Genomic DNA, 26382 nt, shown 5'->3' on the forward strand with positions numbered 1-26382 from the left:
ACTTATGCAATAAAGCAATAAAAGAAAACACCTTCTGCAAAACTGCAATCAAACGTATTTCCGCAGGAAATGCAATTTTTCTAGTTCCAATTCATTTTTTATTTACAAATCCACCTCCTGTCCGCCTGTGTTTCTGTGTCATTGTGTTGGTTTCCTCCCAATAATTTGATAAGAAGAGTTAAAGAACTGGAACGTGTTCTGATTAATCAAGCATACCAATCAAATTAAATCTACTTCCAGTGTGGGCGGAGCATCATAACCCCCAAAAAGCAAATATGATTATTTTTATCATGAACTAGTATAAAAACAATGAACAAAATGAGTTCTCAAGTAAATATGATTATAAAGGGTTTAAAAATTTCAGTCCGATTAATTTTTTACGTGTTTTATCTCGTTCTTTTGGCTTTTTTCTCATAATGAAGGACATTAAGTAAATTAAGCTTAAAATTGCATTTCTGATCCTCCTGATCTGGTCCTTTTAATTTGTTGTGAATCGGGATCAGGTGAAAAAAATGCAATTTTTAGAAAGAGAATAATTGTGATGTATAATTTAAGCTCCCAGCTATGCCTAAACTGAGAGCTTTCCGCTGTGGGAAGGGGGGCGGAGTTGGTCTGCAGACACTATTTCCTAGAAAACGACACAAGCTTTTAGATTTCGTCTAAAAACAGCATAATCATAATTAAAAGACCACTGGGAACCCTTTTCCAATAGATCAAAAGAGGATGGGAGTGGGTTTTTAAAGAACAGAACATTAAGGGAACAGAAAATTTCAGGATTCTGACAAATCATTTACTTTCATGTTTTAAAATATAAACCTTTGAGATATTTTAGGAAGTTCTGCAGAACTTCAACTATCAGTACTTCCCATGAAGAGACAGTAAACAGTCAGGTATGTGAGTAGTCAGTTTTATTCTTCACAAACAGACACTTTTCACAACAGCTACTATTCATCACAGAAATCATCCACACGTCACATCAGGCATAAATGACACCAATATGTTCCTGTAAATGTTCTTTCACCATCAACGAAGCTTTGGATGTTTTTCAAACAAAAAGCAGCAGCAAAGCAAAAAAATGTTCTTTTTTTTGTCTGTTCATTCAGGATGAACAATCTCTTTGTAGCACCAGACAGAGTACAAAATAAGTCCAAGAATGGTTTCAAAATAAAAGCACGAATAAAAAAGACGGTATGAAATCCCTCACAGCTCAGAGGTAAATTAAGAAACGAGGAGAAAGATTTAAAAAAGGCACTTATGTCTGACGATGATCAGATGCAGCAACGTTCTCCAGCAGAGGGAGCTGTAGATTTGCCTTCGACAATTCAGGAAGTTTCTGGAAACATGAAGCTGAAACAGTCAGGACTAACTTGTCCTTTTTTTTTTCTTAAATGAAGATGCTGTTTTCATCAAACACATATTTGGTCTTCAGTTTTGGTGATTTTTTTTTTTAGATTATTTGTAGGGGAATGTTAGATGTTTTCAGATTATCAGAAGATTAAATGAACTGTGAAAGCTCAAGCTCTAGATGTTTTTGTTTTTTTAATCAAAAAAAGTAACAAAATATAAAAATTACACACATCTATATAAAATTCCAATAGTAAAAAAATATGTACATATTTTCAAGCATATTTTGTATCTTAAAACTACATTTTATTAAAAAAAAAAACAACTAAATATGAATATGGGAGAGTTAAATCCAGATTCTAGTTAATTTGTAGAAAACAGCATCTTCTGCAGAATTTTCTGGATGCAGGAGACGATGGGAGATGTACTACATATCCAATCTTTCTCTCCACGGTCCTGAATAGCCTCTCGGGGTTCAGGAATCTGCTCTCTTTCACCATCTGGATGAAGGTGAGGCCTGCATGTGATGGGTGGGAGTTTGAGGTGAGATCTGCCGTGTGCTTGTGGAAGAGCAAACTAAAGGAACAGATTTGTAAACAGTAAGGAGACGAAGTGTGAAGGTGAGCGTACGCGTCGGCGCTGCACTGTGAAGGCCTGTTTGAAGGTCAGAGTGTGCAGTGTTAGAGACGGGTATCTGCGTCATCTCTCTTCCACCTCTGGGGGGCGCTGCAGTTTCCCGCTTGGTCACAGTTGAAGCCACCCGAGTGGATTGTAAACATTTGCTCAGCAGGCCGTTTGTGTTTGTTAAACCGTGGAGGCTCTTTGTGATGACTCTAGTTCCACTTGGTGGTGCTGTTAAGGCGCTTCGGATCTCGGCGTTTACAGACATTTCCACACAAACATGCTGGATGGAAACAAGGAAAAAGAGTTTGGTTGGAGTTGAATTTCTCCTCGATGGTCGTGTGTTCTTGAAGTTTACCTGCAGTCGTCTAGTCCTGCGCTGATCACAAACTTGTCATCGTGGGAGAAGCGGATGTTGGTCACATGAGGCGAGTGGCCGAGGTAGCGCTTGTGTTTGGCCTGAAATCACAAATTCCTTAATATCACAACTACTTTTTGACTTCAAGGTGATGTGAAGAAAGACGACTGTCAAGCCTCAGGTTTGAACCACAAACCAGTCGGTGTAGATGGAAGAAAAGATGGAGGATGAGGGGGAACCCTGTAGGAAATGCTGTCCAGGTGTCATGTTATTTGATGTAATGGCAGTCGTGTTTATTTATTGTTATTTATTTCTATTTAAACATTTAATAAGTCAGGGGATAAGTAATGAGATGTGGCATCTCAGTCCCTTGAGGGGTTCTTCCTTTTAGATGTATAACAAAAAGATGATGAAGCAAAAGAATCAGACAAAAGAAAATACAAACTGTGATAGAGGTTAACTATTTAACACACATAACAGCTCTCACTTTTATCCCTCATCCCAATACAGTTCAATCAAAACACATAACTTGACGTTTCAATATCCTAAGAAGGAAAAGAGAAAGAAAAGAAAAAAAAGGACAGGAAGGTTGTAAATGTTTTGAAAGCGCTTTCCTAAATAATGTCTAAAATGTAAAAGAAAAAGTTTGAAGGTTATTTAGTTCTTTGGGAGCAAAGTGAGATAAAAGTGTTTTTTCCTGAATGTCTATGAAATCTGGGATGTCAAAATAAACATTTACAGTATGACAGAGCTTTAATATTGCTAATTAAATATTTCTTTAAGTATTGAGGAATCAGAAAAATACTAATTTTAATTTCATCCTTCAGTTTTTAATAGTCCTTTTTGTGAACTAGCGTGTAGTATGATTTCATTTTATTCTAAATCAATGTATTAGATGATAGCCATTTTTGTATGGAATCAAAACCCAACTGCAATGAATAAAATATGTTCAAGATGATGATTTGGAACAATAGATTATAGTGTCATCCGCAAAGAGTGGAATATCTTTTTTGAGCTGCAATTTGTCAAATCATAAAAAAAGGAAGATAATGAGGGCCCAAGAGAATATTCAGCAACCGGCTGTCTAGTATTAGGAGGATGCTGCTAATAGTGTTGTTCTGTGATTCATTTTTATTTTTTATATTTAGAAAAAAGTAGTTTTAATTACCATTTTTATTTTTGTATTTTAGTGTCGGATTAGGCTTTTTTTTTTTTCTACTTCCACTTAGAGAGTTATGGGTTAATCTAGATCACATTTTACTGGTGAAATGAAATCTAGTGTCCAAATAAAGTTCAAAGCTGCTGCAGATATTTTACAGAGAATGGAGATCGACTTTACCCTTAACAGCTAAGAGAAACTGGAAGCTAAAAACCAAGCTGGTCGTTGAAAATATTGTCTGATATTAAATGGATCCGTGGCCTGAAATGGTTGGAGACCTCTGATCTGGACGAAATTTATGCTGGGATTTTCCTCTTCCTGTTGTTTTTAACCTTAAAAATGAATGTTTTTAAAATGAATGTAGTCTTCATTCATATCTTATGACAAATATCCGAGCAGCTTCAACGATGGTAGGAAACGTACAAACTTCTCTGTGCACGGAAAGTCAAAGAGTTTGACCAGTCCAAAGTCGTCTCCGGTGACGATGTTCAGGCCGGCGTGGGACACACATGCGCAGGTCACGTCGGCTTTTTCTGCATTACGCGGCCAAATCCCCAAAACTTCATCTCCCAGAATGCTGTGGACACAAACAGTCACAGAACAGAACTGGACCAACAGACGTGTTGGGTGATGACAGAGTCAGAACCAGAGATGAAACGTCCATTACCTGGTCCACGTGGCCCAGGTGATCCTGTCGATGGCGCTCTGATCGCTGATCAGCTTCCCTGAAGGAACCTCAAACACCTGCCGCTGGTAGGTTCCTGTGGACACCTGAGAGCACAGAACGCCGTCAGCATGAGAGGCGACCGCGGCCTCCGACAGCTCACAGAACCGAGTCAAACCCTGTTCTACTGGGTCGATTAGAAATCATAAATGTGAGAGAAATAACAGGAAAAACATCATTTGTGACTCGTTAAGAAAAAATCTAAACTGATTATTTTGTTGACCTGTAGTATTTTTTAACAGCGTTGGGTTCTGCATCCAGATTGGCTGTAGATTTTGTTAATCAATATCAATCTCTCACACATTTCATCAATCTCAGGTTATTTTTAAACCAGAACTTCCAAAATCAATGAGAGAACAAACAGTATATTTAAAGGATCAAAAACTTTTAGTAAATATGAACATAAACCACGTACACTTTCAGATCCAGTTACTCTAGATTCTATGTAACTTCATTCTGATTGTATGAACAGTCCTTCATTTTGATGCCTTAAACTGTTTAAACTCCCCATCAGTCGACGCTGGGTCACTTTTCATTGGGGCTGAACAGAGTAAAGAGTGCAGGTAGCAGTACAGCAGTATTTAGTGTGTGCAGGTAGAAATACTGCTGTGTGTTGTGTACTTGTATGTAGCAGCTGTCTGCAGAGAAGTCCAGCTGCAGGATGAAAGCCGGGATGTCGCAGCAGTAAACCAGCCGGGTCAGACTCGGGCCGGCGCTCATGTCGTACACATCCACCGTGTTCTCCGCAGAGCCCACCGCCATCAACCGCCGGTCCGGACTGAAGCTGCACCATAACCAGATATGGATCTCGTCATTCGTTCCATCCATCCATCCGTCTGTCCATCCATCCATCCATCCATACACCCATCCATCCATCTCTCCATCCAACCATCATCCAGTCATCCATCTATCAGTCTGTCGGCCCGTCTGTCCATCTGTCCATCATCCATACATCCATCCATCCATCTGTCCATCCATCCATCAGTACATCCATCGTCCATCCATCCATCTGTCTGTCTCTCCGTCCATCCATCATCCATCATCTATCCATCATCTATCCATCATCCATCCATCTGTCTATACGTCTATCCATCAGTACATCCATCGTCCATCCATCCATCCATCCATCCATCCATCCAACCATCCATCCATCCATTCGTCTGTCTGTCTCTCCGTTCATCCATCATCCACCCATCATCCATCCATCCATCTGTCTATCCGTCTATCCATCAGTACGTCCATCATCCATCCATTCATCAATCTGTCAGCTCGTCTGTCCATCATCCATCCATCCATCCATCCATCCATTCCTCTGTCTCTCCGTCCATCCATCTGTCTATCCGTCTATCCATCAGTACGTCCATCATCCATCCATCCATTCATCAGTCTGTCAGTCCGTCTGTCTGTCCATCCATCCAATCCATCCATCCATCCATCCATCCATCCATCCATCCATCCATCCATCCATCCATCCATCCATCATCCATCTGTCCATTCATCCATCCATTAGTCTCTCCGTCCGTCTGTCCATCCGTCCATCAGTCCATCATCCATCCATCATCCATCTGTCCGTCTATCCATCGTTCATCCATCCTTTCGTCAATCCATCTATCCATCCATCTTCCATCCATCGATCCATCCATCCATCCATCCGTCCGTCCGTCCGTCCATCCTCCTGCCTGTCTATTCGTCTGTCCATCGATCCATCCATCATTCATCCATCCATCCATCCGTCCATCCTCCTGCCTGTCTATTCATCTGTCCATCGATCCATCCATCATCCATCCATCATCCATCCATCCATCCATCCATGCTGCTGTGAAGCGAGGGCACTAACCACTCCACCACTGTGCAGCCCATTCCATCACACTTCCTGATAAATTTCAGATTTACACATTTCCCTTTCGGTCTCTTACCGGATGTCCTGCAGGGCGACACTTCGATCTCGCTTTTTCGTCCACATCTTGAGAGAGTTGGCGAGGAGGATGAGGAACTCGCCGTTCTTCATCCCCACTGCCAGCATGTCTCCGTCGGCGCTGTAGCTGACACAGCGAGCAGGGTGACCCACACACACTTTGTTCAGCAGTTTCTGAGCAGACAGACAGAAAAAGTTTGTTTTTTGTTTGTTGTATGTTTCCATTTTGTTTACTTTTAACAGTTCTGTGTTTTTGAGTTCTGCCAATCATTTTCTTTCCGTCTAAAATGTCTTGAACTTGTTGGTGTTGCATTTTCTGCAGGTGCAGGTGAGGCTGCAGCACGTCCTACCTTGTCAGCGAGGTCCCACAGCCTGATGGTGGCGTCGTTGCTGGCGGTGATGCACAGGTCTTTGGCGGGATGAGCAGCCAGACCCCAGATTCCTCCGGGAGCGTGGCTGTCCAGCAGCAGATTGGACGCCGCGTTCTTCTCCCCCACCTCGATGATCTCCCCATCCTTTGTCCCCACCAGGATCTTACCCTGAGGGGATGAAGAGGAGGTGGGTGAACTGAAGACGCCTCATAAAGGAGGAGGATGAAGATGAGCATCCTCACCTTGCCTCTGCAGACGGATCGTACACACTCCACCTGCTGACCCGTCTCCAGCTGGAAGGCCCGGCAGCGCTTCATCTCCTGATCCCAGAGCTTCACCGCGCCGCCTTCCTTCGTCCTGATGAATAAACCCACAAGCATTACACAAGAGAAACATCTAGTTTATCACAAACCTCCAGACTGATGGAAGCGTCACTCACGGCCGCTCTTTTCCTCCGGTGACGATGAGCCCGTCTCTCAGCGTGGTGTACATGGCGAACACCGGGCCTGTGTGAGCCTTCGCCACCACCCGCAGCAGGTAGTGATCCTTCCACACGTACACGTCCCCGTTGATGGCTCCCGTGAACGTCAGGTTGTTCTAGGATGGAGGAAAGAATCGGACTCACTTCTGCACCACAGACACTCCACTTCTTCCTTTTCTAGACTCAGATAACATCTTTGTTTTTTTTTGTTTTTTTAATGCTGCTGACAACAATCCGGGCAATTCTATCTGGCCCTACAGATAATTTTATTTTATTGTTACTAATGGCCTGATGTTATCTTATATCTAACTTGTATAATTTTGACAAAATAGATTTTTATGGAGAAGTAAATATTGAAAGTTATTTAAGATTTACGGCAGTTACTTCTGGAATAATATTTCTGCCTGTTTTTTTCATTGTAATGTTATAAAGTTTTGTCTTTAAATTTTTAAAAATGTAGTTTTATTGTGTTCAATAAATGTTTATCCTGTTCAGCCCGCGACCTAAGGTATGTTTTGGATTTTGGCGCCCTGTGCCATTGAAATTGACCTCCCTGATTTAAATGAATGGATGTTTTCACAGATCCAGTTTTATCTGTTAGTTAACGGAAAAACACGGAGAGTTTTTCAGACGCATCTGTGGACTCACGGCTCCGAATGCGATGGACAGCATGGTCTGCATCCTGCCGTCCTCCACCGTGCCCACCACTCCTTTCTTGTGCATAAGCGCTCCACCAGCCAACGTCCAAAACTTCACGTGTTTGATTCCCACGGACACAAACTGAGAGTCAGAATCCGGACGAAATTCCACCACGAAGATCCGGTCTGGGTGTCCGGCTCTGCTGCAAACTCTGGATCCTGCAGGGAAGGTCTGGTTAGTCACTGATGTTCTGACCCGAACACATCCAGACTTCGTGACACATGCAAACATCAGGCTGACCCTCCTGCCAGCGCCACACGTTGATGGTGTGTTCAGGGTCCACTCCGACGGACAGCAGCAGCTTCCCCGTGGCGCTGAAGTTCACGTAGCCGACGGCTTTGGCGTGCGGGCAGCGGAGGATGGACAGGGTCTGTTTGCTCATGGCGTCCCACACATGGATTGAGGGAGTCGTTCCTGCATGAGGATGAACTTTATTTTACATTTTCATGGAGAAAATTCATACAAAAGACTTTTAAGAATCATTTATCAATCATCTGTCCCATCAGCTTCTAACAATAATGTACTTTGACGACAGTATCGCTTTAAACAATGACAACAAAACCTGTTCAAACCGGACACGTGAAGCTTTAATCAAACCACAATTACATCCTTTTATTCACTTTTTGTCCATTAGACCGCTTTTGTAAAGTGTTTTCTTTTTGAATGCTTGTTTTTTTTTGTTTCAGAGTGAAGTTGAGGTTTCCTCTCTAAACTAGTTTATTCTGCAGATGTTCAGCCAGAAAAACTAATCGAGCAGACCGATTAAAGAAGATGATGAAACACAGAGCCTTCTGTCGTACATTAATCCTGTAAAGCAGACTGCATCAAAGAAATGACAGAAAATTCCAAATTTTGGTGGAGAATTTAGATGTTTTGAAAAACCTTTGATGAAATCCACAAAAAGTTGAGTATCAATTTTTTATTATAAGATAATAATAGTATCATTAAGGGCTCTCAAATTATTGTTTTAATTGCAATTAATTGATTACAGACATTTAAGCACGCTATTTAAAAAAAAATTGTGTTAATCTCTTGCTTCCATGGAGTCCGTTCATGTCTGATAATGCACACCAGAAAGAGCATTATCCCGCTCATGCCGTTTGCCATTTACCAAATAAATAAATCAATAAATAAATTATTAATGCTTCAGTTCTGTTATAGTTTTAAGTTGAAATCCTTTTTCAAAAACCGCGGACTATTTAAAAATGCAGAGCGTTGTGTTGTCATGGTAACAGATTACGCTCTGCTCTCATTGTTTCCTCTCTGGGGAAAATTAAACAAAGCATCATTTCAAAGAAGAAGTTCGCCTCTTCCTGCATGTTTTTGTTCAGATGATGAAGCAGAAGTTAAAAAAATAATAATCAAAATGTCTAAATAGTTAAATTCCTCCACTGTTACGCCTTCGTGTCTCATTTCCTCCCTTTTAGATTATTTTCTTTCTCTTCAAAATGATCAAATTCATCAAACAGGTTTAAGGAAACTATAAAATGTCTTTTTTACTGTCATCCTGTTGTGATAAACTGTGGAATATATGAATTATAATATTAATGAGAAGGTCTTACTCAATGTTTTTTGGAATGCTCAGAAAAGTGTTCCCACTTTTTTTTTTTTTTAAATTAGAACACTCTGGACCTGATGTATTTTATAGACTGTTATTAAACTGTTACTGCCTCAAATACAGTTAAAATAAAAAAACATAGTAAAGCCACTTTTTGAAAATTTTGACATTTCACTTTAACACAATGTCGTAAAGTTAAATGAAAATATCTCAAAATTAGGATTTTTACAGCAATTAATAGAAAAAAAACATGTGAATAAAATAGATAAGTTTGATTAATTAATCAATTAATTGCACAAAAAATAAATTCTGTGACAGAACTAGAATCATTTATGATACTTTGAGGGATTTTCTTAGTTTAAGTTCACAACTATGTTATTTCTTAAACATATTGACGAGTCTTCAGCAAAGAAACACCTAATTTATCCACTGTTTCTAATTTGGTCCACGCATTTGAACATGATGTCATTGTATTACAACTAAGTAATTGTCGATGAATTTTGAATTATTTCAATACAGAAAATAATTGTTTAAAAAGATGAATAACAATAGATGAGTTATTCTCACCATAAAGTTTTTTATAGGGAGAATATCTTTCCCACCAAACGTGTTATTGGGATTTAATGGAAGCGGATATTTTGAAATGAGCAGGAAAAATTCCTTTTACTGCCCCTAGTGGAATGAAGATGAATTACAGTGCAGAAAACATGGACTATGGTTTTTTTTAAGGAAAGTTTAAATCAAACTAATGAGATTTTAGTCTTAGAAATATGTGTCAAATATGACATAAATGATCAGAATAGGGTCAAGAAACCAAAGAGCATACCGATCTGTCCTGTTGCTATGATGTTCTTAAATTTAGGATGCTGGTTGACCGTCAGACACAGGATGTCATCTGTGTGCTCCAGGTAGAAACTCTGAGTTCCTGCAAGACACAGAAAGGTACATTTGAATCTGTAGAGTTGCAGATTTAATTCCCAGGTTTGAGTAATCCTGTATGGTTTTATGGTTTTGGTTACCAGTAGTTAGACTGTGGACGATGGCGGTGGCAGCGGTGTGGTAGACGATGTCTGAGCCTTCGTTAAGGTAGTGCAGATTGTTCCGGCAATCAAAGCCGCGGAAACCGAACACATGATCCAGAACCAGGTCCTGCAGTCAGAGGAAGACGATGAAACAGAACGAAGACGAGATGGAGCACAAAGCTGACAGATAGACAGACCTCCACCAGCCTCTTCTTTTTGGTCACGTTGTTCTTTTGCAGTTTCTCAGGCTGCGGTGCTGCTCGGCTCACAGGAGGCCTGGGAAATCAAAACGTGTGAAACATTTCAACCGATCCAGACATAAAAGAAGAAGTGGTTATTTTTAAATACAGACGGATGAAAAACAGCTGCAGCCGCTAAAGGACACGAATGACCGACTCAAGACAACAGACGCACGACATTCCTGAATTACAACTAAACTGTAACCTGCTGTAGAATGAATCATCAAAAACCTTCATGAAAGTCTAAATTGTGAATGTTTTTATTACAGAGTCTGTGAGGTCTTTCATTGGAGACAAAAGACTGATGGAATTACCCCCGAAAACGGTTGGAGTTTGATAAAGAAACACAATGAAGCAGCGTCTCTTGCATGAGAAATGACAAACTAGAGTTCTGGTGTTACCTGGATCCTCTGGACAGCAGAGGGACAGAACCGAGGTACACAACTTTAGAAAACGAACGCGACAGCTGTACAAACACCAAGACTTTGTGAGAATGTGACTGCAGCGTCTGCAGAATGCTGCCATCTTACATAATGTCACATTTGTAAGGAGCATTTATGGAATGAGAAGCAGAGCTAAGTATGGGATTTCTATCCAAGAAAAATCCTGCTAAGACTTCAGTGCCAAAGAAAAACTGACTGTTGCTCTTGACACTAGCTGTGTCTACACTGAAATACAAAACAAACATTTTTAAAAAATATTCATAAAAATAGGTGAAGAATAGTTAGTGAAAATACAGATGTAAATCATGAGTTTTTGGTAAAAACCGAAACATAATGAGTCCCTGTCTGTGCATGTACCTCTCCTCAGCATTCATCTCCTTCTGCTGCTGGTGGGGTTTGCTTCCTCTCGTCTCTCTCATGCTGGCGGTGCTCATCTTGGTGACGTAGTCCACGATCTTCTCTCGGGCAACATCGCTGTCGTAGCCTGTAGGCACAGAAACTTTCTTTGAGCTCTATCAGGGGTGTCCACACTTTTCAAAGGGCCAAAATCTAAATGTGATCCTGGTCTGATGGGACAAATACAATTTATTTTTCTTGCATATCATGAAATAAAAGGAGAAAATACAGAATATGGTTTAATTTTATTTATTTTGATTCTGTATTAATTAAGGTTACACTCAATAGTAAGAATATCTTTGAAACCTTTAACATTAAGGCCTCAGTGGCCATTTTTATTTGAAAAACAAGAGCAAACTAAAACAAACTTTCTACTAATGAAAACGGCAAACTGGGATCCTAATGAGAGACGTGGAGCTGTTCTTTAGACTTGATCTGTTTGCCACTGGCGTTGTCACTCCATCTTGGCTAGCTAAAAAAGACAGCTAAAAGCATTGGAAGTCCCTGTGAAGGCTCTTGGGAATTTCTAACACCAAAAAAGCTCAGGCTGACTCACTTGTGGGTTGTTTTACCCATAGCCGCTGGCAAAGAAAGTGTTAGCAGCGCCACCCAGAGGCTGAAAGTATATTACAGCTGCAGAGGTTTGGAACACCGTAGAGAAACAATGACAAACGAGTAAGGGGTTTCAAAAGATGACCATTGGCGGGCAGAATTTGGTCCGTGGACCCCACTTTGGGCACCCATGGTATATATGAAAATTGGGCACAAGAGCGTCCAGCATCTAAAACTGTTGGGACCTCAAAAAGTCATGAATCAGTGACACAAAACTTTAGAATTTTTCTCTTTTCTCTTGCTTTTTGGCTTTTAAATGAAAAAGAATATAATGTCAGAAAGTAATTTTAATTTCTAATTTAAAAACCTGATTTCCCTATTATCCTTGTGAAGTCAGAGGTGAGTTCTTTGCATCCCAGACAAGGCCCCAATTTATGAATCAGCTCATTAAAATCCTTAAAAAAACAAACGTAAAAGAGGCAAAGTAAAAATAATAATAATTACCTAAATACAGTATTAATTTGAAACTGCATGACAGAGGAAATCAGTTTCATCTGCAGATACACTGTTTTCATAAAGCTGTGCAGGTTGTTGTAAATCAAGCCAAAACGGAACTGAAGAGATTTAGGGAAAATGGCTGCAGGAAAGATCAAAGGATTTCCACATTTAACTATTCTGGAGGAGTCTCGCCAGAAGAGCTTATAAGCTCCACCCCCAACCAAGACCTGCTACACTAAGAAACAACATAAACAGACATAAAAAGAAGGCAGAGGCTGTGAGAACCTGAACGAACAAAAACCCAAATGCAAAAAAGATGAGGATAAATCGGAGTAGTGTGGTGTGAAATTTTTTGGTACTTATAATGTGTAACCATGACAACAAGAAAGCTTTTTATAGGTGATACCAGCTGATAGGACTTTCCAGAGACCAACTAATGCCTGGACAAAGATTCTCTAATCCAGACAGGACAGAAAAATGTTCTTCACTCAGCTTTCAGAGGCAGGATCTTAGATCACTAACACACACAGGACTGCAAACATGAATACAATGTTGTTAAACCAAATTCCTAGATTAAAGAAATTCCTTTGGGGAATTATTCGTAGTCATGTGTCCACTTCTTGGTTGCAATCAGACCAATGAAAGGTTCATGTGAACAGAAACTGTTTCAATCAGAACAAAAACGGACATCAGCTCAGCAAAAATGCAAATGGCTGATGGATATGTAGTGGATTTTCAAAATAAAATACAGCTATCACATGTTCTATGGATGGATGGATGAACAGGATATTTCATTATTGTTATTAGAATATGATGAATATTTTCAGAGACTTTCTGCACAACAACAATCTTAAAAGAAGAAAACATTAATGGACAAAACTGTAACTCTAGAATGCAAAACCTTGAGGAAAACATTTAATTAAAAAATATAAATATAAAATGATTTATATTTTTATTTAATTGTATTTTTTATTTACTATTTAGGGATCAATTAGGTTTATAAGTTAATGAACAGTTAGTACATCGTTTAATTTATTGCTTTAAAACAAATGTAATTTTAATAATCCTTCATTAAGTTAAATACAGTAACTTTCAGTTTGTTTTATTTTATTTTATCACTCATTAGCTATTGTAACAAGTTCCTTTTTTAATTTTGTTTTTCTGTCTGCTCATGTTTGTGAATATTAATGGGTATGAATGAATGTGGACATATTTGATTTTATTTTCTGATTCTATAAAACACTTTCTATAACTGAATTTTTTTTTGAGAACTGCTACTTTTCTATCACAACTTCAACTTTCCTGCTGAACTGACAGACATTACAAGGAAAGTGGAGCCGCTGATTAAGAAAACAGCATGTTTACAATCTGACTTTTGTTTTTAGAAATGATTTAAAAAAAGTCGGTGCTTTAGTTTTTAATCAGGTATATCCAAATATTTACATTTCTTAAAGTAGAGTAGAAAAACCCTGGAATGACCAACCTCCATCTTCTTCTGTGTCATCGTCCGACTCCTCGCTGTCCACCAGCGGCTGGTTGTCTCGAAACGAAGTCCCCTCCCCATCTGCGTTGACTCCGCCCCCCCTTTCCCTCTTCCAGATCATCAAGGCCGTGTCGGCTCCGCCCACCGTCAAAAGCATGGAGTCGTCGTGAGCCCAGCGCACGTTTGTGACCTGAGCGCAGTGGCCCACATAGCGTTTGAAACGGGCAAACTGACCCTGAAAAGACGAATAGAACATTGTGAGGACACGCGTTTACTCTGTTTCAGTTCATCATCACACTTCCACCACCGTGCTGAACTGCTAATCCCCAAAACTAGTTTTCGTACTCTGACGGGGTAGCTGAACAGTTTGAGGAAGCCGAAGTCGTCTCCGGTGGCGAGCAGTGTCCGATCGGCGGTTAGAGATGTTGCGTTGATGTCTGTGATGTCACTGTGGGTGGGCCAGATCCCTTCACAGCTGGAACCCAGAACGCAGGTCCAGGTGGACCAGCTGATACGCTCCAGCTGCACACAGTAACACCATACATTTAAGCAGAACATCACTGGTCTTTTGAACTTTCAACAATGAGCTTGAACATCTCAAAAATAACTGTCTAATATTCAATTTACGATGTTGTACGTTTTTCCTTGAATGGTAGCAGCAGAACAAATGAGTTTTTAGAGAAAATAAATAATCTGATGCATTTCTGTAAAACTTAAATTGAGATTGTGGTGGCAGCTGGTGTACTTCTGTTGCACCTTTTTTTAAAATCTTTATATTTTTTTTTCTAAAACAGCACGTCTGCCATGTGGGATACCACAGGGCTCATTGACAGGACCCATCTTGTTTTAATATATTTTCTTATTTTAGGACAGATATCTCAACTAATCTTCATGCAGATGACATTGCATTGTTTTCAGAGACTTTGATTGTTTGAACGAGAGTTCTCAAACTCAATTTACCTCGGGGTCATTGAAATGTGAAATGACAGGAGCTAGTGACGCTACCAACTGTTGCTAAGGACTTTCTGATGACCAGATCCAACAACAATAACAAATGCAAAGTTTCAAACATGAAGCAAGCTGAAACATCACAAAGCAGATACAAAGCTATCATCAAAGACACGTGGACGTGCAGAAAATATTGCTTAGTAGACACTGAACTTTCATATTGAGCCAGGGGCCGCAAAATATCCACTTGGGGGCTGCAAATAGCAGTTCAAGACCCCCGATTTAAACATTTTTCTTCATTAGACCATTGAAAAGTAGCAACTATCACACTTTTTATGGTTGAACTCAGACAAGGCAGACACACCTCAGAGTTTTTGATGGTTTGTCTTCTTCCTCTCGGAGCTTCAAAGAACAGCAGCTCTTTGGCTCCTGTGTTTACCTGCAGAAGTTTACCTGCAACACAAAAAACGTCTCTCAGGTAAACTTGACCACACATCAAGATGATTTTGAAAGGCCAAAAAACTTTATTGGTAAACAGGAATTCTCTTTTCACCCCATGATTATTTTCAGTGTTTATCGTGTTTCTTTACTAAAGGTACACAAAAAATGTATTTGATCTCCTTCTGCAGCGCCTGCTGCTGAGAGGACCAATCACCTGCTGTCAGTGTTCATGTCAAAATGAATTTGAAAATGAACTTTTTATTTTAAATAGCGATTTATAATTTTAAATGATTAAAACTAAAAGCTTAATTTGTTTATTTCTTTGTAAATACTAGAAAAATGTTCGTACTTTTAATTCTAAGGATGTAACGATTCTTTAAGAATAGGTAAAAAAAAAACGATTCAAACTCGTTAACATGTTCATCAATGCAGAAAATTACAAAACGGTTTGTCACGGCCTGTGTCTAAATTTAGAAAAATGCAGCAGCTTAAATTTTTTTCACGCAGGTTTGCTGTGAGTTTGTGCAAGTCTGTGAGGTTTTCTCTCTGAAGTTTCACTTTTTTGTCAAATGTAAAAGCTGCAGCAGCAGGTTCATCAGTTGTCTATTTGCAGCACAGAAATGCGGCAGGTTTGTAAACTGGAAGAAGAACTACTGCATGAACCCTTCAGGTCACGTCTGAGGTCAAAGTAAAAGAACAAACTCTCGCCACGTTACCTCGGGTGTCCCAGTCCATGTGTGTGATGTAACTGGACGCTCCTTTACAGATCCCCACCCTCTTGGTGGTCAACACGTTGTAGATGTCCACAAAGCTGTCATGTGACGCCACCGCCAGGTATTTACCTGAGTCTGAACACAGAGAGGAGCAAATCACAAAGGTTGATAAAAAAGGAAAATTAAACCCACAGGAAGATAAAACTGCTGAAAAGGACTGATCTTTGAGAGTTAATAAGAAAAGATGGAAAAAGATTAAAACTTTGTTTAATGATGGATCCACAATGAACAGATAAGTCATGTCAAATCTGATTCCCTTAAACATATTTGTTCATTTCTGTGACAAAGGTTAAAGTTCATGCAATTTAGTACAAAAAATGGATATTCTGGGCTTTTGTTATCTTTTAATCAACCATAGTTTGAAAGAAACCAACTTTGAAGAGTTCAAATTGATAAAGCCAACAAAACTTTTACCTATTGTTCCTATAATTGTTGCATTTGTCACTTAAAACAAGAATTTATCGTTTTCTTTTCATTTCTGAGGTCTAACAGTGCTGATTTTATTCACTTACTGGTCTATCCTTTAGCTAACCTAAAGAAAAGATGTAAATGTTGGAGAAACCTTCACGTTCTTAATCAGTTTTCTTGTGACTTGGACTCTCAGATATACTTTGGTTATCATGAATATCCAATTCTGTTCCTATAAAAACGCATTCATCTGTTACTGAATCCCTCAACAGTGTGCATCTATGCTCGTAGACCTGGGGTGAAGCGGAGGTCAGAAATGGCGTCGCGGCGATGATGGAAGCTCAGCAGATCTTCAAGAGTGTCGGCGTTCACCACCAGCACGCCGCCGTCACTCAGGCCAACCGCCAGCACTTTCCCATCGGGGGAGAAGGCACAGCAGCGACCACCTGCAGCACAGACCGCCGTGGGTTACAGTGATATCCAGTCAGGTTTTTAATAAAGTGCTGCGTTTTCATTGTTGTTAATGAAATGATGCTCATAACAGAGAAAAATGTTCAAATTTGCGGATGTTTTCATTCTAGTTTAGGTACAAACTCTTTACAAGACAATAAAAGTTCAAATGCTTTAAAAATCGTAAAAACAAAAAGAAATGTATTTAAAAACGTTTCATTTATTTTTAAAGATGAAAATCTGCTTTTTATGGGGTCTGTGGTTCTAGCCTATTTTTCCCAAATCAAAAAACCCTTTAACAGCCAGAGACACGGCGATGACCTCTGACCTCTCTTCAGCTTGCGGACGGCCACCATGCGGTGACTGGTGGAAGTCTCCCACAGTCTCAGGGTTTTATCGTCACTGACGGTGGCGCAGATCGGCAGCAGGGGGTGGGGGGCCAGACCCCAAACTTCCCCCTCCATGTGACCCTGAAACAAAAAAATAGTAAGACAAATGTAGTGTCTGCAGCTCACCGCTCCCCCAGGGGATGGGTCAAATGCGGAGAACAAATTTCACACACCTAGGTGCATGACAAATAGTGGGACTTTAACTTTAACTCTCTACAGAAGTTTATTTGGCTTCCTGTTTGGAACGTCCAGAGGGGAGGGCTCACTTTATCCAGTTTTGAAAATATCAGGACATTGATTTTCTTCCTACCTGCACCAGCAAGGTCATTGGTCCAGTCTTGTCAATTTCTAGGACTTCTCCATTTTTGGTTCCTACCAGGATGTGACCGTGACCCAGAGTGATGGCCCTGATGGATGGGTTGTCCTCCAGTAGAAGGCCTGAACACAAACACACACTAAGATGTATCGAGTTTCCAAGACTCGAACAAGAACCACAAGTTTAGGTTAACTTGAGTCCTGTTTGCCTCAACCGTTAATACAGATTAAAGGTCAAAGACCCATTGAAAGGTCTATGAACCTTTAGATGCTGGGGACAGCGCTGCTCTCTTGATGGCGTAGGTCTTTAAGCAGCGGTCAAACATGTCGTCCCACAGCGCCACCACACCGTCCTTCCCTCCTGTGACGAAGCCCTGAAAACCAACCAGAAATATCTCATAAGCTTTAGTAAAACTTCAGTTCAGACAGTTTTAGATGAAGCACACTTCTGTCTTTTAAGCACACAGCTCCATGTCCCAGAGCTGTCGTCCTTCATCCTCTACACACAGCTTTCTCTTCTACTCATCTTCCCTCACACCTTTTTGGAGGTCGCTCCTGATTTGCATATATCTAACATTGTATCGTGAAGCACAGAAACTTTTTTCCTCCCTTTCATGATAACAAGATTCACTCTACAGAGAACATTTAGACAGAGAGATAAAAAGCATGCTATGATGAAGAGGATCGTCGAGAGATTTTGGTATCTAGGACAAACATTTACACTTGTCAAAGTACTTTGGTGGTTCTGCCATACTTTATTATTAAATACTAAAATAAGATCTACTTTTATCAATATAAACTGCACTGTTCTGATGTTATGGACAAAGACTTTAACCCTTTAACACCGTAGCTTTAAATCAACAATCGATGTAATCCACCTATTTCGATCAGAAGGAATCTGATCGGATCAGAGTATTCTGATTGGCATGTTTATGTTACGCATTTATATTCTGATCAGAGGTTTATTCCAATTACTTGTGTCCATGTAAACACAGCTACTGCTTTGAGTACTGTAAATCTTCAGTCGTTTACGCAATTAATGCAGAGAAAAACATTTGAATGACCTAAAGCTGCTTTTCTCTGCATCAAAGTCCACTGGAATCATGTTAAATATGTAAACTGCTGAAGAGTGTTAAAAGGTTAAAGCTCTTTTGTCAGTAGTAGAGAAAGCTTGAGGACATCAGCCTCTGAACCACCGTTAAATGCTCATGAAGATGAAACCGAAACCATAGCAACCTCTTGATTCTTTCTATGTTCTAACTCTGCTGTAGATGTGTTGTAATGCTTGAGTCCTTTTCATTTATCTACTTTTATCCAGTTTCTAAAAGATGGGACTTCAAAGTATGCTGTTGTACACAACTTCATAGATCACCACTGATTAACTGAACACACCTATGAACCAGCTGTAAAGAACATTAACCCAGTTATATGTGACTGTGTCTCCAGATGACCCATTGATGACCTTCTAAGTTGTATTTTAGATATTGAAACGTGGATGAAAAAGAACTTTTTAAAAACAGAGATTTTAAATGTAGGTCATAAAGCTGAGGGAGAAAGGGTAGAATCCTACTTATCAATCCTTATTCTGAAGGTTTTTACATGTTCACGTTATAATTTGATTTTAGACATTTGACTAATAATTCATTCATCTTAATTTGATTGTACTTGTGTGTGGGTTTTTATATGTCATTTCCTATTTTTTTTTATGATCGCTGTTTTAATTATTTAATTGCTTTATTATGGAAAACACTTTGAGATGCATTGTGGCAGGAAAAGTACAATACAAATAAAGTTGAATTTGAACATTGTAGATTCTGATTTAGTCACATTTGACGTCAAAGAGCCTCAACTTTCAGTGGTCATGATGACCTTTTTCCATCACTCTCTGGCTGTTTGCAACACTAAGACGATGGAGAAGAAAAATATAAAATAAATGCAGATAAAAAAACATGATGGAGAGATTATATATAAGAAGCAGCTATTGGTAAAAAATCCTGATAAAGATCAAAGCACATAATAATCAATCTAAATCATCTAAAATTGCTGCAAACAATGAATAAAAAGTATTCACATGTAAACATGTTGTATGTGTTCAAAAGTGGATTCCATGTCTCAGGTTTTGGAGTTGTAGGACTCATCAGAGGTCAGGAACCTGATCTGGTAACATCGAACTTTATCGGACTGGAACACTAGATACACAACCAGCCGTCTCTGTCACCTTGTCGAGGGAGAACATGGCGAACACCGGCCCGTCATGAGCTTTGACTGTTTTCAGGAGCAGCGGCTCCTTCCAGATGTAAACGTCGCCGGTGGCGGCGCCAGAGAAAACCAACCCTTCGCTACGACCGTAGCACACGGACATCATGGTCTCGTGCCGGCCAAAGCTCCTGAACGCACCACGCTTGAAGATGAGGCCGCCCCCTGGAGGACAGAAGGAAAACCTTATGTTGAGTTAGTGATGGAAACCTGGTTCACTTGATGAACAATGATGTAAGTGCACATGTCAGGTCTTAAAACGTGGTTAAACATTATGAGTTCTGGACACTTTTAAAAAGATTTTTGTCACCTGAGGTCAGGAGAGCCTCAGACTGACATGAGTGGGCTGTGTGAGGATGTAAATGTACAGACATACGTTTGTGTTTCCGTTTTACCTGCATGTTGCCAGAACTTGATGTGTTTAATTCCCACAGTGACCAGTTTGTCCATGAGCATGGGGTTACACTTCACCACAAATATCTTCTCTTTATGACCCCTAGAAGACAAACAGCTGCTGTCAATTCAGAAACAATCAGATACAAAACAATATAAGAAAAATACGAACAAGAACATTCTAGTCAAACGCCAAAATACACAAATGTAGGTTTAAATTAAGGCTTGGATTATAGTAAATTATACCACTAGATTATATAATTATGTTTTCTGGGATCCAATTTGTTAACATTTAGGATCAAACATGTTTTTAATTACATAAAGTTCCCTCAAAAAGACTAAAATGTTCCATATATTTAAATATCACCTCATATTCCACAGAGAAAAAAACATCAAAACAAATAAGTCAATGTATTCAGATAAATGGTTTAAAAAGTATTTGACTAAAGGTTTGGAGAACAAAGATGGTTGTAAAATTGATTAAAAAACATTTTTTCTCTATTTTATCTTAAAGTTCTTTATCTTTACAAAACTAAATTTGAGAAAATGATATGATTTGTTTACAGAATAATCTTTACTTTTTCCATTGTTTACAAGACTACAGTGTTTCTTAGTGGGACTTTTTTTTCTTTATTTTAAACTTTTTTTGCTGTTTTTACTTCAAGTTTTTTTTTAGAATATTTGTGTAGGCGTTAAGCATGAAACAGATTATTTTTGTGAAACCCATTAAAATATAACACTGGAAAAGAAATATGGACTATTAATATTATTTTGTCTTCTAAAAATGCCAGACGTGTTGTACTTAACCATATAAATCATAGTTATGGACATTTTCAGCAGTTAAGTGCTTTTATGTCTCTGTTTATGCAGAAAAAGTGTCACCGAGAGCAAGAAATGACGGCTGTAAAGGATCCAGAATCGTTTCTGTTTTTCACAATAAACTGTTGCAGGGTTCATGTTACCGAGCCGTTGCCAGCTTCTCTCCTCTCTTCCAGTCCCACAGGATGATGGAGTGTTCATCATCCAGCCCCACTGAAACCAGACTTTTTCCATCCGCTGAAAGGATAAAAAAAAACGGATCATCCTGAGGCTCCTCCAGCTCTTTCACGATAAAGGTTTATGATGTTTATAGCTGAATAGGTTTTGAACTTTACACTGAATTGTCAAATACATAAACGTCTTCTCACCTGAGAAGTCCAGCGCACAGATGCCTCTCTGATGAAAACCCTTCAGCAAGGACAGACACTTCAGAGTCTGGATGTCCCAAACATGGATGGCCGGGTCCCTCCCCACCTTCAAAACCAACACGTCAGCTGCCAGTCATCGTACAGAATCTGTGTGTGTGTGTTGTCACCTGTCCTGTAGCAGCAAAGTCCTTCAGCGGGTGGATGCTGAGGCTCAGGATGTCGTCATCGTGGCCCAAATAGAAGCGCTGACTGTGCAGCTGACGGTTGTAGACCACGCCCACCGCCGCCACATGGAACAACACCTCGCCACTCTGAGTGTAGAACAGGTTGTTCCTGCAGTCGTACCCACGATACCTGACGACATAAACAGCAAAACGATGAAAGGCAACCTGGGTTAAACAAAGAGGAGAAGAAACACTGTTTTTTAGAGATCCAAGTAAGAAAATCTACAGTAAAATCAGATTTTTTCAAATGTTCATCCACAGGTTTTCAGTCTCAACCCCACTTCAAGCCTTTGAATGACTCCCACCTTTACCGTAGCGACACGTTAGCTTGAAACACGACTTACCCGTGAACGAAGCGCAGTCGGAGGCCCTGCTCCGGCCCCTTCTGTCTCTTCAAGGATCCCACCTGCTGCTTCTTCTCTCTGCTCTGCTGCCTGAGCTGAGGCAGGTCCTCCTTGTAAACCTGCAGGAGAACAGCTCTCACATTTCACATCCATCAAAGCTCCTTCTTAGTGGACGGAGGCACAGCAAAAAAACAGGAGCCAAATCTTTTGATAACACATAATAATAATATGTTTCTGCAGGTGATGTGAATTTGGATCTACAAATGTTCAGAGTGACAGTTTTCAATGTCCTGATAGAAAGATCACACAGAAAACTGTGTGGTTTACAGACATTGTCAATAGTATTATCTTTATTGGGTTGTGTTGGTGTTTACACATATAATTTGAAAGGAGAATTAACAGTGGAATTTGACTCCTAGTTCTGCCTGGAGTCAAATTTCCTCTAAAAGTCTGAATCCAACTCCTGGAGTTTGATATATACACCTATAGGAGACCTTTGACTCCATATCGATGACTCATATGTGTTCTTCTCTATATGATGGGGCTTGAAGTTGCATTGGTGGATGACTTGTTGGATTCCTAAAAGTCTTGATGAGTCTGTGTGGACATTTGATCTCAGATTCTTCTCTAACTTTCAGGTCCACCTTTTTTCAGTGCGTACAGGGATTCCTTCATTTTCTTTGAGTTTTGTTAAGATTTTTTTTTATTGCTGATGATGAATCATATTTCACATTTCTGACTCTCTTGTAATCTCTGGACTTTTTTTCCCCAGGTTTCTGTGCATCTTCAGTTCTCCAAACCAAACATTTATAAAAGTCATTTAAACCCTGATTTGTTGATGTTTAACCTGCATACTTACATTAGTACTTACAGCTGTTTACTACCATTTCCTTCTGTGAGTTCTTCTTACAAACTGCTGCCATAAAGCTCAACATGATGCAATATTTTTCATGAGATTGGAAAGGGACTCCCTCAAAATGTTTTGCATAAATATGGATTTATGTAGAAGGCCGTAATCCTTCTATCTCATTATTTCCAGCCTAACTTTTGAGCCCCTCGTGCACATCATCGTGCACTATGGACTCTATCTACAAACAGCACATTGCTGCCACCACTGTCACAGGAGCATCGGGCTGCAGCTGGTTGTGGAGATAAGGCGTGTCCCTCAGTCACCACGGAAACTACCCCGCTGGTTGATGGAAATAGGAGCCAGCAGTGGGTTTCCATGGAAACAGGACATCCCGAACAGAAGAGGAGGGGCTCACCTGTCTGTCGTAGTTGATCTGCGTTTCCTGCTCGATGTCGGAGTCGAGCTCCGGGACGTCAGACACGTCGCTGTCTGACTCCTCGCTGCCGGAGTCGCCATAACTGTCTGAGGAGAAGACGACATGCGGCTTTATATGATCACCTGGATCACTCTGAACACAAAATATTCTCAAATTTCTCTGTGAACCTCCTGTGAAGTGTTATTGTTTACACAATCAGTAAAATGTCATCATTTTATATTTTTTACTAGGATTAAAAAAACATCACACCACATCTTTGCCCTTAAACTGACCTTTTAGATCACATTCTTGGGGATTATTGTTCTTTGTTGTGTTTGTCTCCAAAGTTAACCTCAAATTACAGTGAAAACTAACAAAAGGATTTGTTTTTGAAAAGAAAAAACATCAATTGGTGAAAGTTATTGCAATAGGAAATGAGACATTAATCTGAGCATCATCATTTTTTCTGACATAAATCTGCATAAAATGTATGTATGTTCTTCTACATCAACATTAAATCTTGTTAAAGAGAATCTATATCACACATTGGCTTTTGATAACAATGTATGAGAAGTGAAAAGGTGGCTCCTGCAGACTCTCAGGTGGGAGGAGTCAGAACCCCCAGGTAAGCCTGCTCCCCACCGGGTTATGTTTAAAGACCGTAACCAACTCAGATCAGGAGTTAACCAGCTTCGTGAAATCATTCAGCCTCAATTTAATCAGGATTTATACTTGGCTGTCTGCTTGAAAAAAGCTGATGGTGCACAAAATATGTGCAGTTTAAATGTGTTTTGATGATGTATATTTTTTATCCCTACAGTCTTTTTGGTTTCATCTGGTTTGTAGCTAGTAGTGCTTTGGAATATCCAGAAGTTTTTAAAAATATATATTCATTGATTTTAACACATTAACAAAACACAACAATTGGACCATGAAATCAAAGATAAAATATATGTGTTTAAACCACACTTAATAAATAAGGAAAGTAAAGATCTGGAAGTTTTAGTTTAATCAAACCTTGTTGTTCTATTATTGTGTCTTTGCTGGACATCAGGTCCAAAAAGGAAAGTAATCCTGAAGGGTTCACATGCTTTAGCTGGTAACTGGATCTGTTCTTCTGTGTTAACTTTAACTCCACCCTACCTTGAATGTTGACATCCACACCCCCATTCATGACTGACTCTGGCAGAAATCTCCACTGGAAGAGGGCGTGGTCAGCCCCACCCGTAGTCAACACCCACTGTAGGTCATGTGACCAGCGAACGTTGGTCACATGGGCTGAATGTCCAATGTATTTTTTGAATTTGGCACCTTTTGGGAAAAACAAAAATATTTCAGAAAAAAGCCAAAAGAGATGGAAGACGGCGGCAGGACGAAGCTCAGACCTTTCTTCAGGCAGGGGAAGCGGAACAGCTTCACCAGGCCGAGGTCGTCTCCGGTGATGAGCACCGCAGCGGCGTGGTTGGCGTCCACAGCGTGGACGGCTGTTGAGTCCGAGTATTTCGGCCAGATGCCGTTGACCTCGGAGCCCAGGATGCCGCTCCAGGAGGCCCAGAGCTGATTTTTCACCTCCTCCTTACTGACCGGTTTCCCCACTGCAGGAGCAAGACCACAAACTTTAGCAAGACTCCGCTCCAGGACTTTGTATACGTGTAAAGAAATAAACCTTTAACTTAACTTAAAAACAAATAAATTCACAGTTTTCGATTAAAGTCCCACTCCAATCATCTTTTGATCGACCATCAAAGCGTTTCCAGTGGTCTTTTCATTATGATTCTGCTGTTTTTAGCTACATTTAAAAAAAACTGTTGTTTTCTATAACATAGTTTCTGCAGAATGGCACCTCTGAGTTCTCTTCCCATTGCTGAGAGTTCTTTGTTTACACTCTTTCCCGCTACCTACCAACCTAACATTATCAGTGCAACAAAAATGGCGAGTAACATTGCAGATAAACAGCTGTACAGTTTTGAGGCAGATCATAGATGAAGAAAACTAAGACGTTCATGGATCTATTTGTCTGCAGGTGGATGCATCAGAATGGAACAGGGAGCGTGTGGCCTGCGCAGTGTATATTCTAAGTTACAAATACAATCTTTTTAAAAAAGCACCTTTTTTTGCTCAGAAAGGCAATTTATTGCTTACTTTTCCTAATACATGTCCTCCATCATCAGAAAAATTCTCTCAAGAACATGATAAAGCACAATTTTATTGGAGTGGGTCTTTCAAAAACATATTTTGAGCTTTTTTGTTTCATTTTACTGCCCCAAACAGTCAGGCAACACTTAATTTCTAATTTAAAATTTGACATGAAAGAAGAAAAAGTAAAACAGACAAAAGATGACAATATTGACAAATAAAAAACTACAGATGAACAGGAAGAGGGCATAAAAGAACATGAATGAGCTGAATTAAAATATTAAAAACTACAGTCTTTAAGCCAAGTTCTTCAATTTTAAGCAGGAAATCTATTTCATTTCCCCTTCCTTCAAAGATCTAAGTTTGGTTTCTCACGTGGCATTCGGTAGAAGAGGCGTTCTCCAGCTCCATCGTTGGTCTGCAGAACTTTGCCGTCCAGAGACCAGTCCAGGTGTGTGATGAAGCTGGAGGATTTGCAGCATTCTCCAACCTGCAAACAGAGAAAACACAGCAGACAAGTGAAGTCACCAAGCTTTCTAAACTCAAATCTTTCCGCTTCATTACTTTTTTGTATCTCTGGGCGACGGCGTAGACGTCCACCAGTCCATCGTTGGAGCCGACGGCCAGGTACGCCCCGTCTGGAGAGAATTTCATCTCGTGAATCACTTCCTTCCTGTCCTTGATGTGGACGACCTCCGTCATGTCTCTGAGGAGAGCGATGAATGTGTGAAGTACACGAGCAGGAGGACAACCTCACGCTTGTTTGACTGAGCTGTGAGTCACCTGACTCTCAGCACAGTGAAGGAGCCGTCCTTCATGCCCAGAGCCAGCTGGGATCCGTCCATGCTGAAGGCCACACTGCGCACCGCTTCCTCCATGTTGCAGCGAGCGATGAGGGCGTGATCCACCAGACTCCACAGCCTGACGCACAAACACAAGCTAGTATTAGTAATACACCTCTCCCCTCATCAGGACTTATCCTCAACATCT

At 40.0% G+C, this 26382-nt stretch overlaps 1 protein-coding gene across 2 annotated transcripts in view; it reads right to left on the reverse strand.

Annotated features, from left to right (window-relative positions):
• Positions 1-893: 893 nt before the first annotated feature.
• The window catches only part of LOC112161766 (echinoderm microtubule-associated protein-like 6), a 63647-nt gene continuing 38158 nt past the window's right edge, over positions 894-26382 (reverse strand). Inside the window, exons 9-44 of one of the 2 annotated variants that reach the window (XM_024297206.1) lie at positions 26176-26313; positions 25957-26098; positions 25768-25882; positions 24642-24851; positions 24400-24567; positions 23257-23363; positions 21992-22110; positions 21591-21777; positions 21424-21529; positions 21199-21292; positions 20239-20339; positions 19806-20008; positions 17850-17961; positions 17583-17710; positions 17212-17353; positions 16727-16879; positions 15969-16100; positions 15176-15264; positions 14209-14385; positions 13864-14098; positions 11292-11418; positions 10893-10901; positions 10450-10528; positions 10250-10379; positions 10057-10155; positions 7913-8086; positions 7622-7830; positions 6932-7089; positions 6735-6849; positions 6472-6660; positions 6123-6295; positions 4828-4990; positions 4150-4253; positions 3906-4059; positions 2324-2424; positions 894-2248 (exon numbers count right to left, since the gene is read on the reverse strand). In XM_024297206.1, coding sequence (XP_024152974.1) covers positions 2224-2248; positions 2324-2424; positions 3906-4059; positions 4150-4253; positions 4828-4990; positions 6123-6295; positions 6472-6660; positions 6735-6849; positions 6932-7089; positions 7622-7830; positions 7913-8086; positions 10057-10155; positions 10250-10379; positions 10450-10528; positions 10893-10901; positions 11292-11418; positions 13864-14098; positions 14209-14385; positions 15176-15264; positions 15969-16100; positions 16727-16879; positions 17212-17353; positions 17583-17710; positions 17850-17961; positions 19806-20008; positions 20239-20339; positions 21199-21292; positions 21424-21529; positions 21591-21777; positions 21992-22110; positions 23257-23363; positions 24400-24567; positions 24642-24851; positions 25768-25882; positions 25957-26098; positions 26176-26313 — 4867 coding nt within the window. In that variant the 3' untranslated portion in view covers positions 894-2223. The remainder of the gene's footprint in view (positions 2249-2323; positions 2425-3905; positions 4060-4149; positions 4254-4827; positions 4991-6122; positions 6296-6471; positions 6661-6734; positions 6850-6931; positions 7090-7621; positions 7831-7912; positions 8087-10056; positions 10156-10249; positions 10380-10449; positions 10529-10892; positions 10902-11291; positions 11419-13863; positions 14099-14208; positions 14386-15175; positions 15265-15968; positions 16101-16726; positions 16880-17211; positions 17354-17582; positions 17711-17849; positions 17962-19805; positions 20009-20238; positions 20340-21198; positions 21293-21423; positions 21530-21590; positions 21778-21991; positions 22111-23256; positions 23364-24399; positions 24568-24641; positions 24852-25767; positions 25883-25956; positions 26099-26175; positions 26314-26382) is intronic. The other variant, XM_024297208.1, reaches the window with a different exon arrangement.

The sequence above is a fragment of the Oryzias melastigma genome, linkage group LG15 (assembly GCF_002922805.2).
Source record: "Oryzias melastigma strain HK-1 linkage group LG15, ASM292280v2, whole genome shotgun sequence".
NCBI lineage: Eukaryota > Metazoa > Chordata > Actinopteri > Beloniformes > Adrianichthyidae > Oryzias > Oryzias melastigma.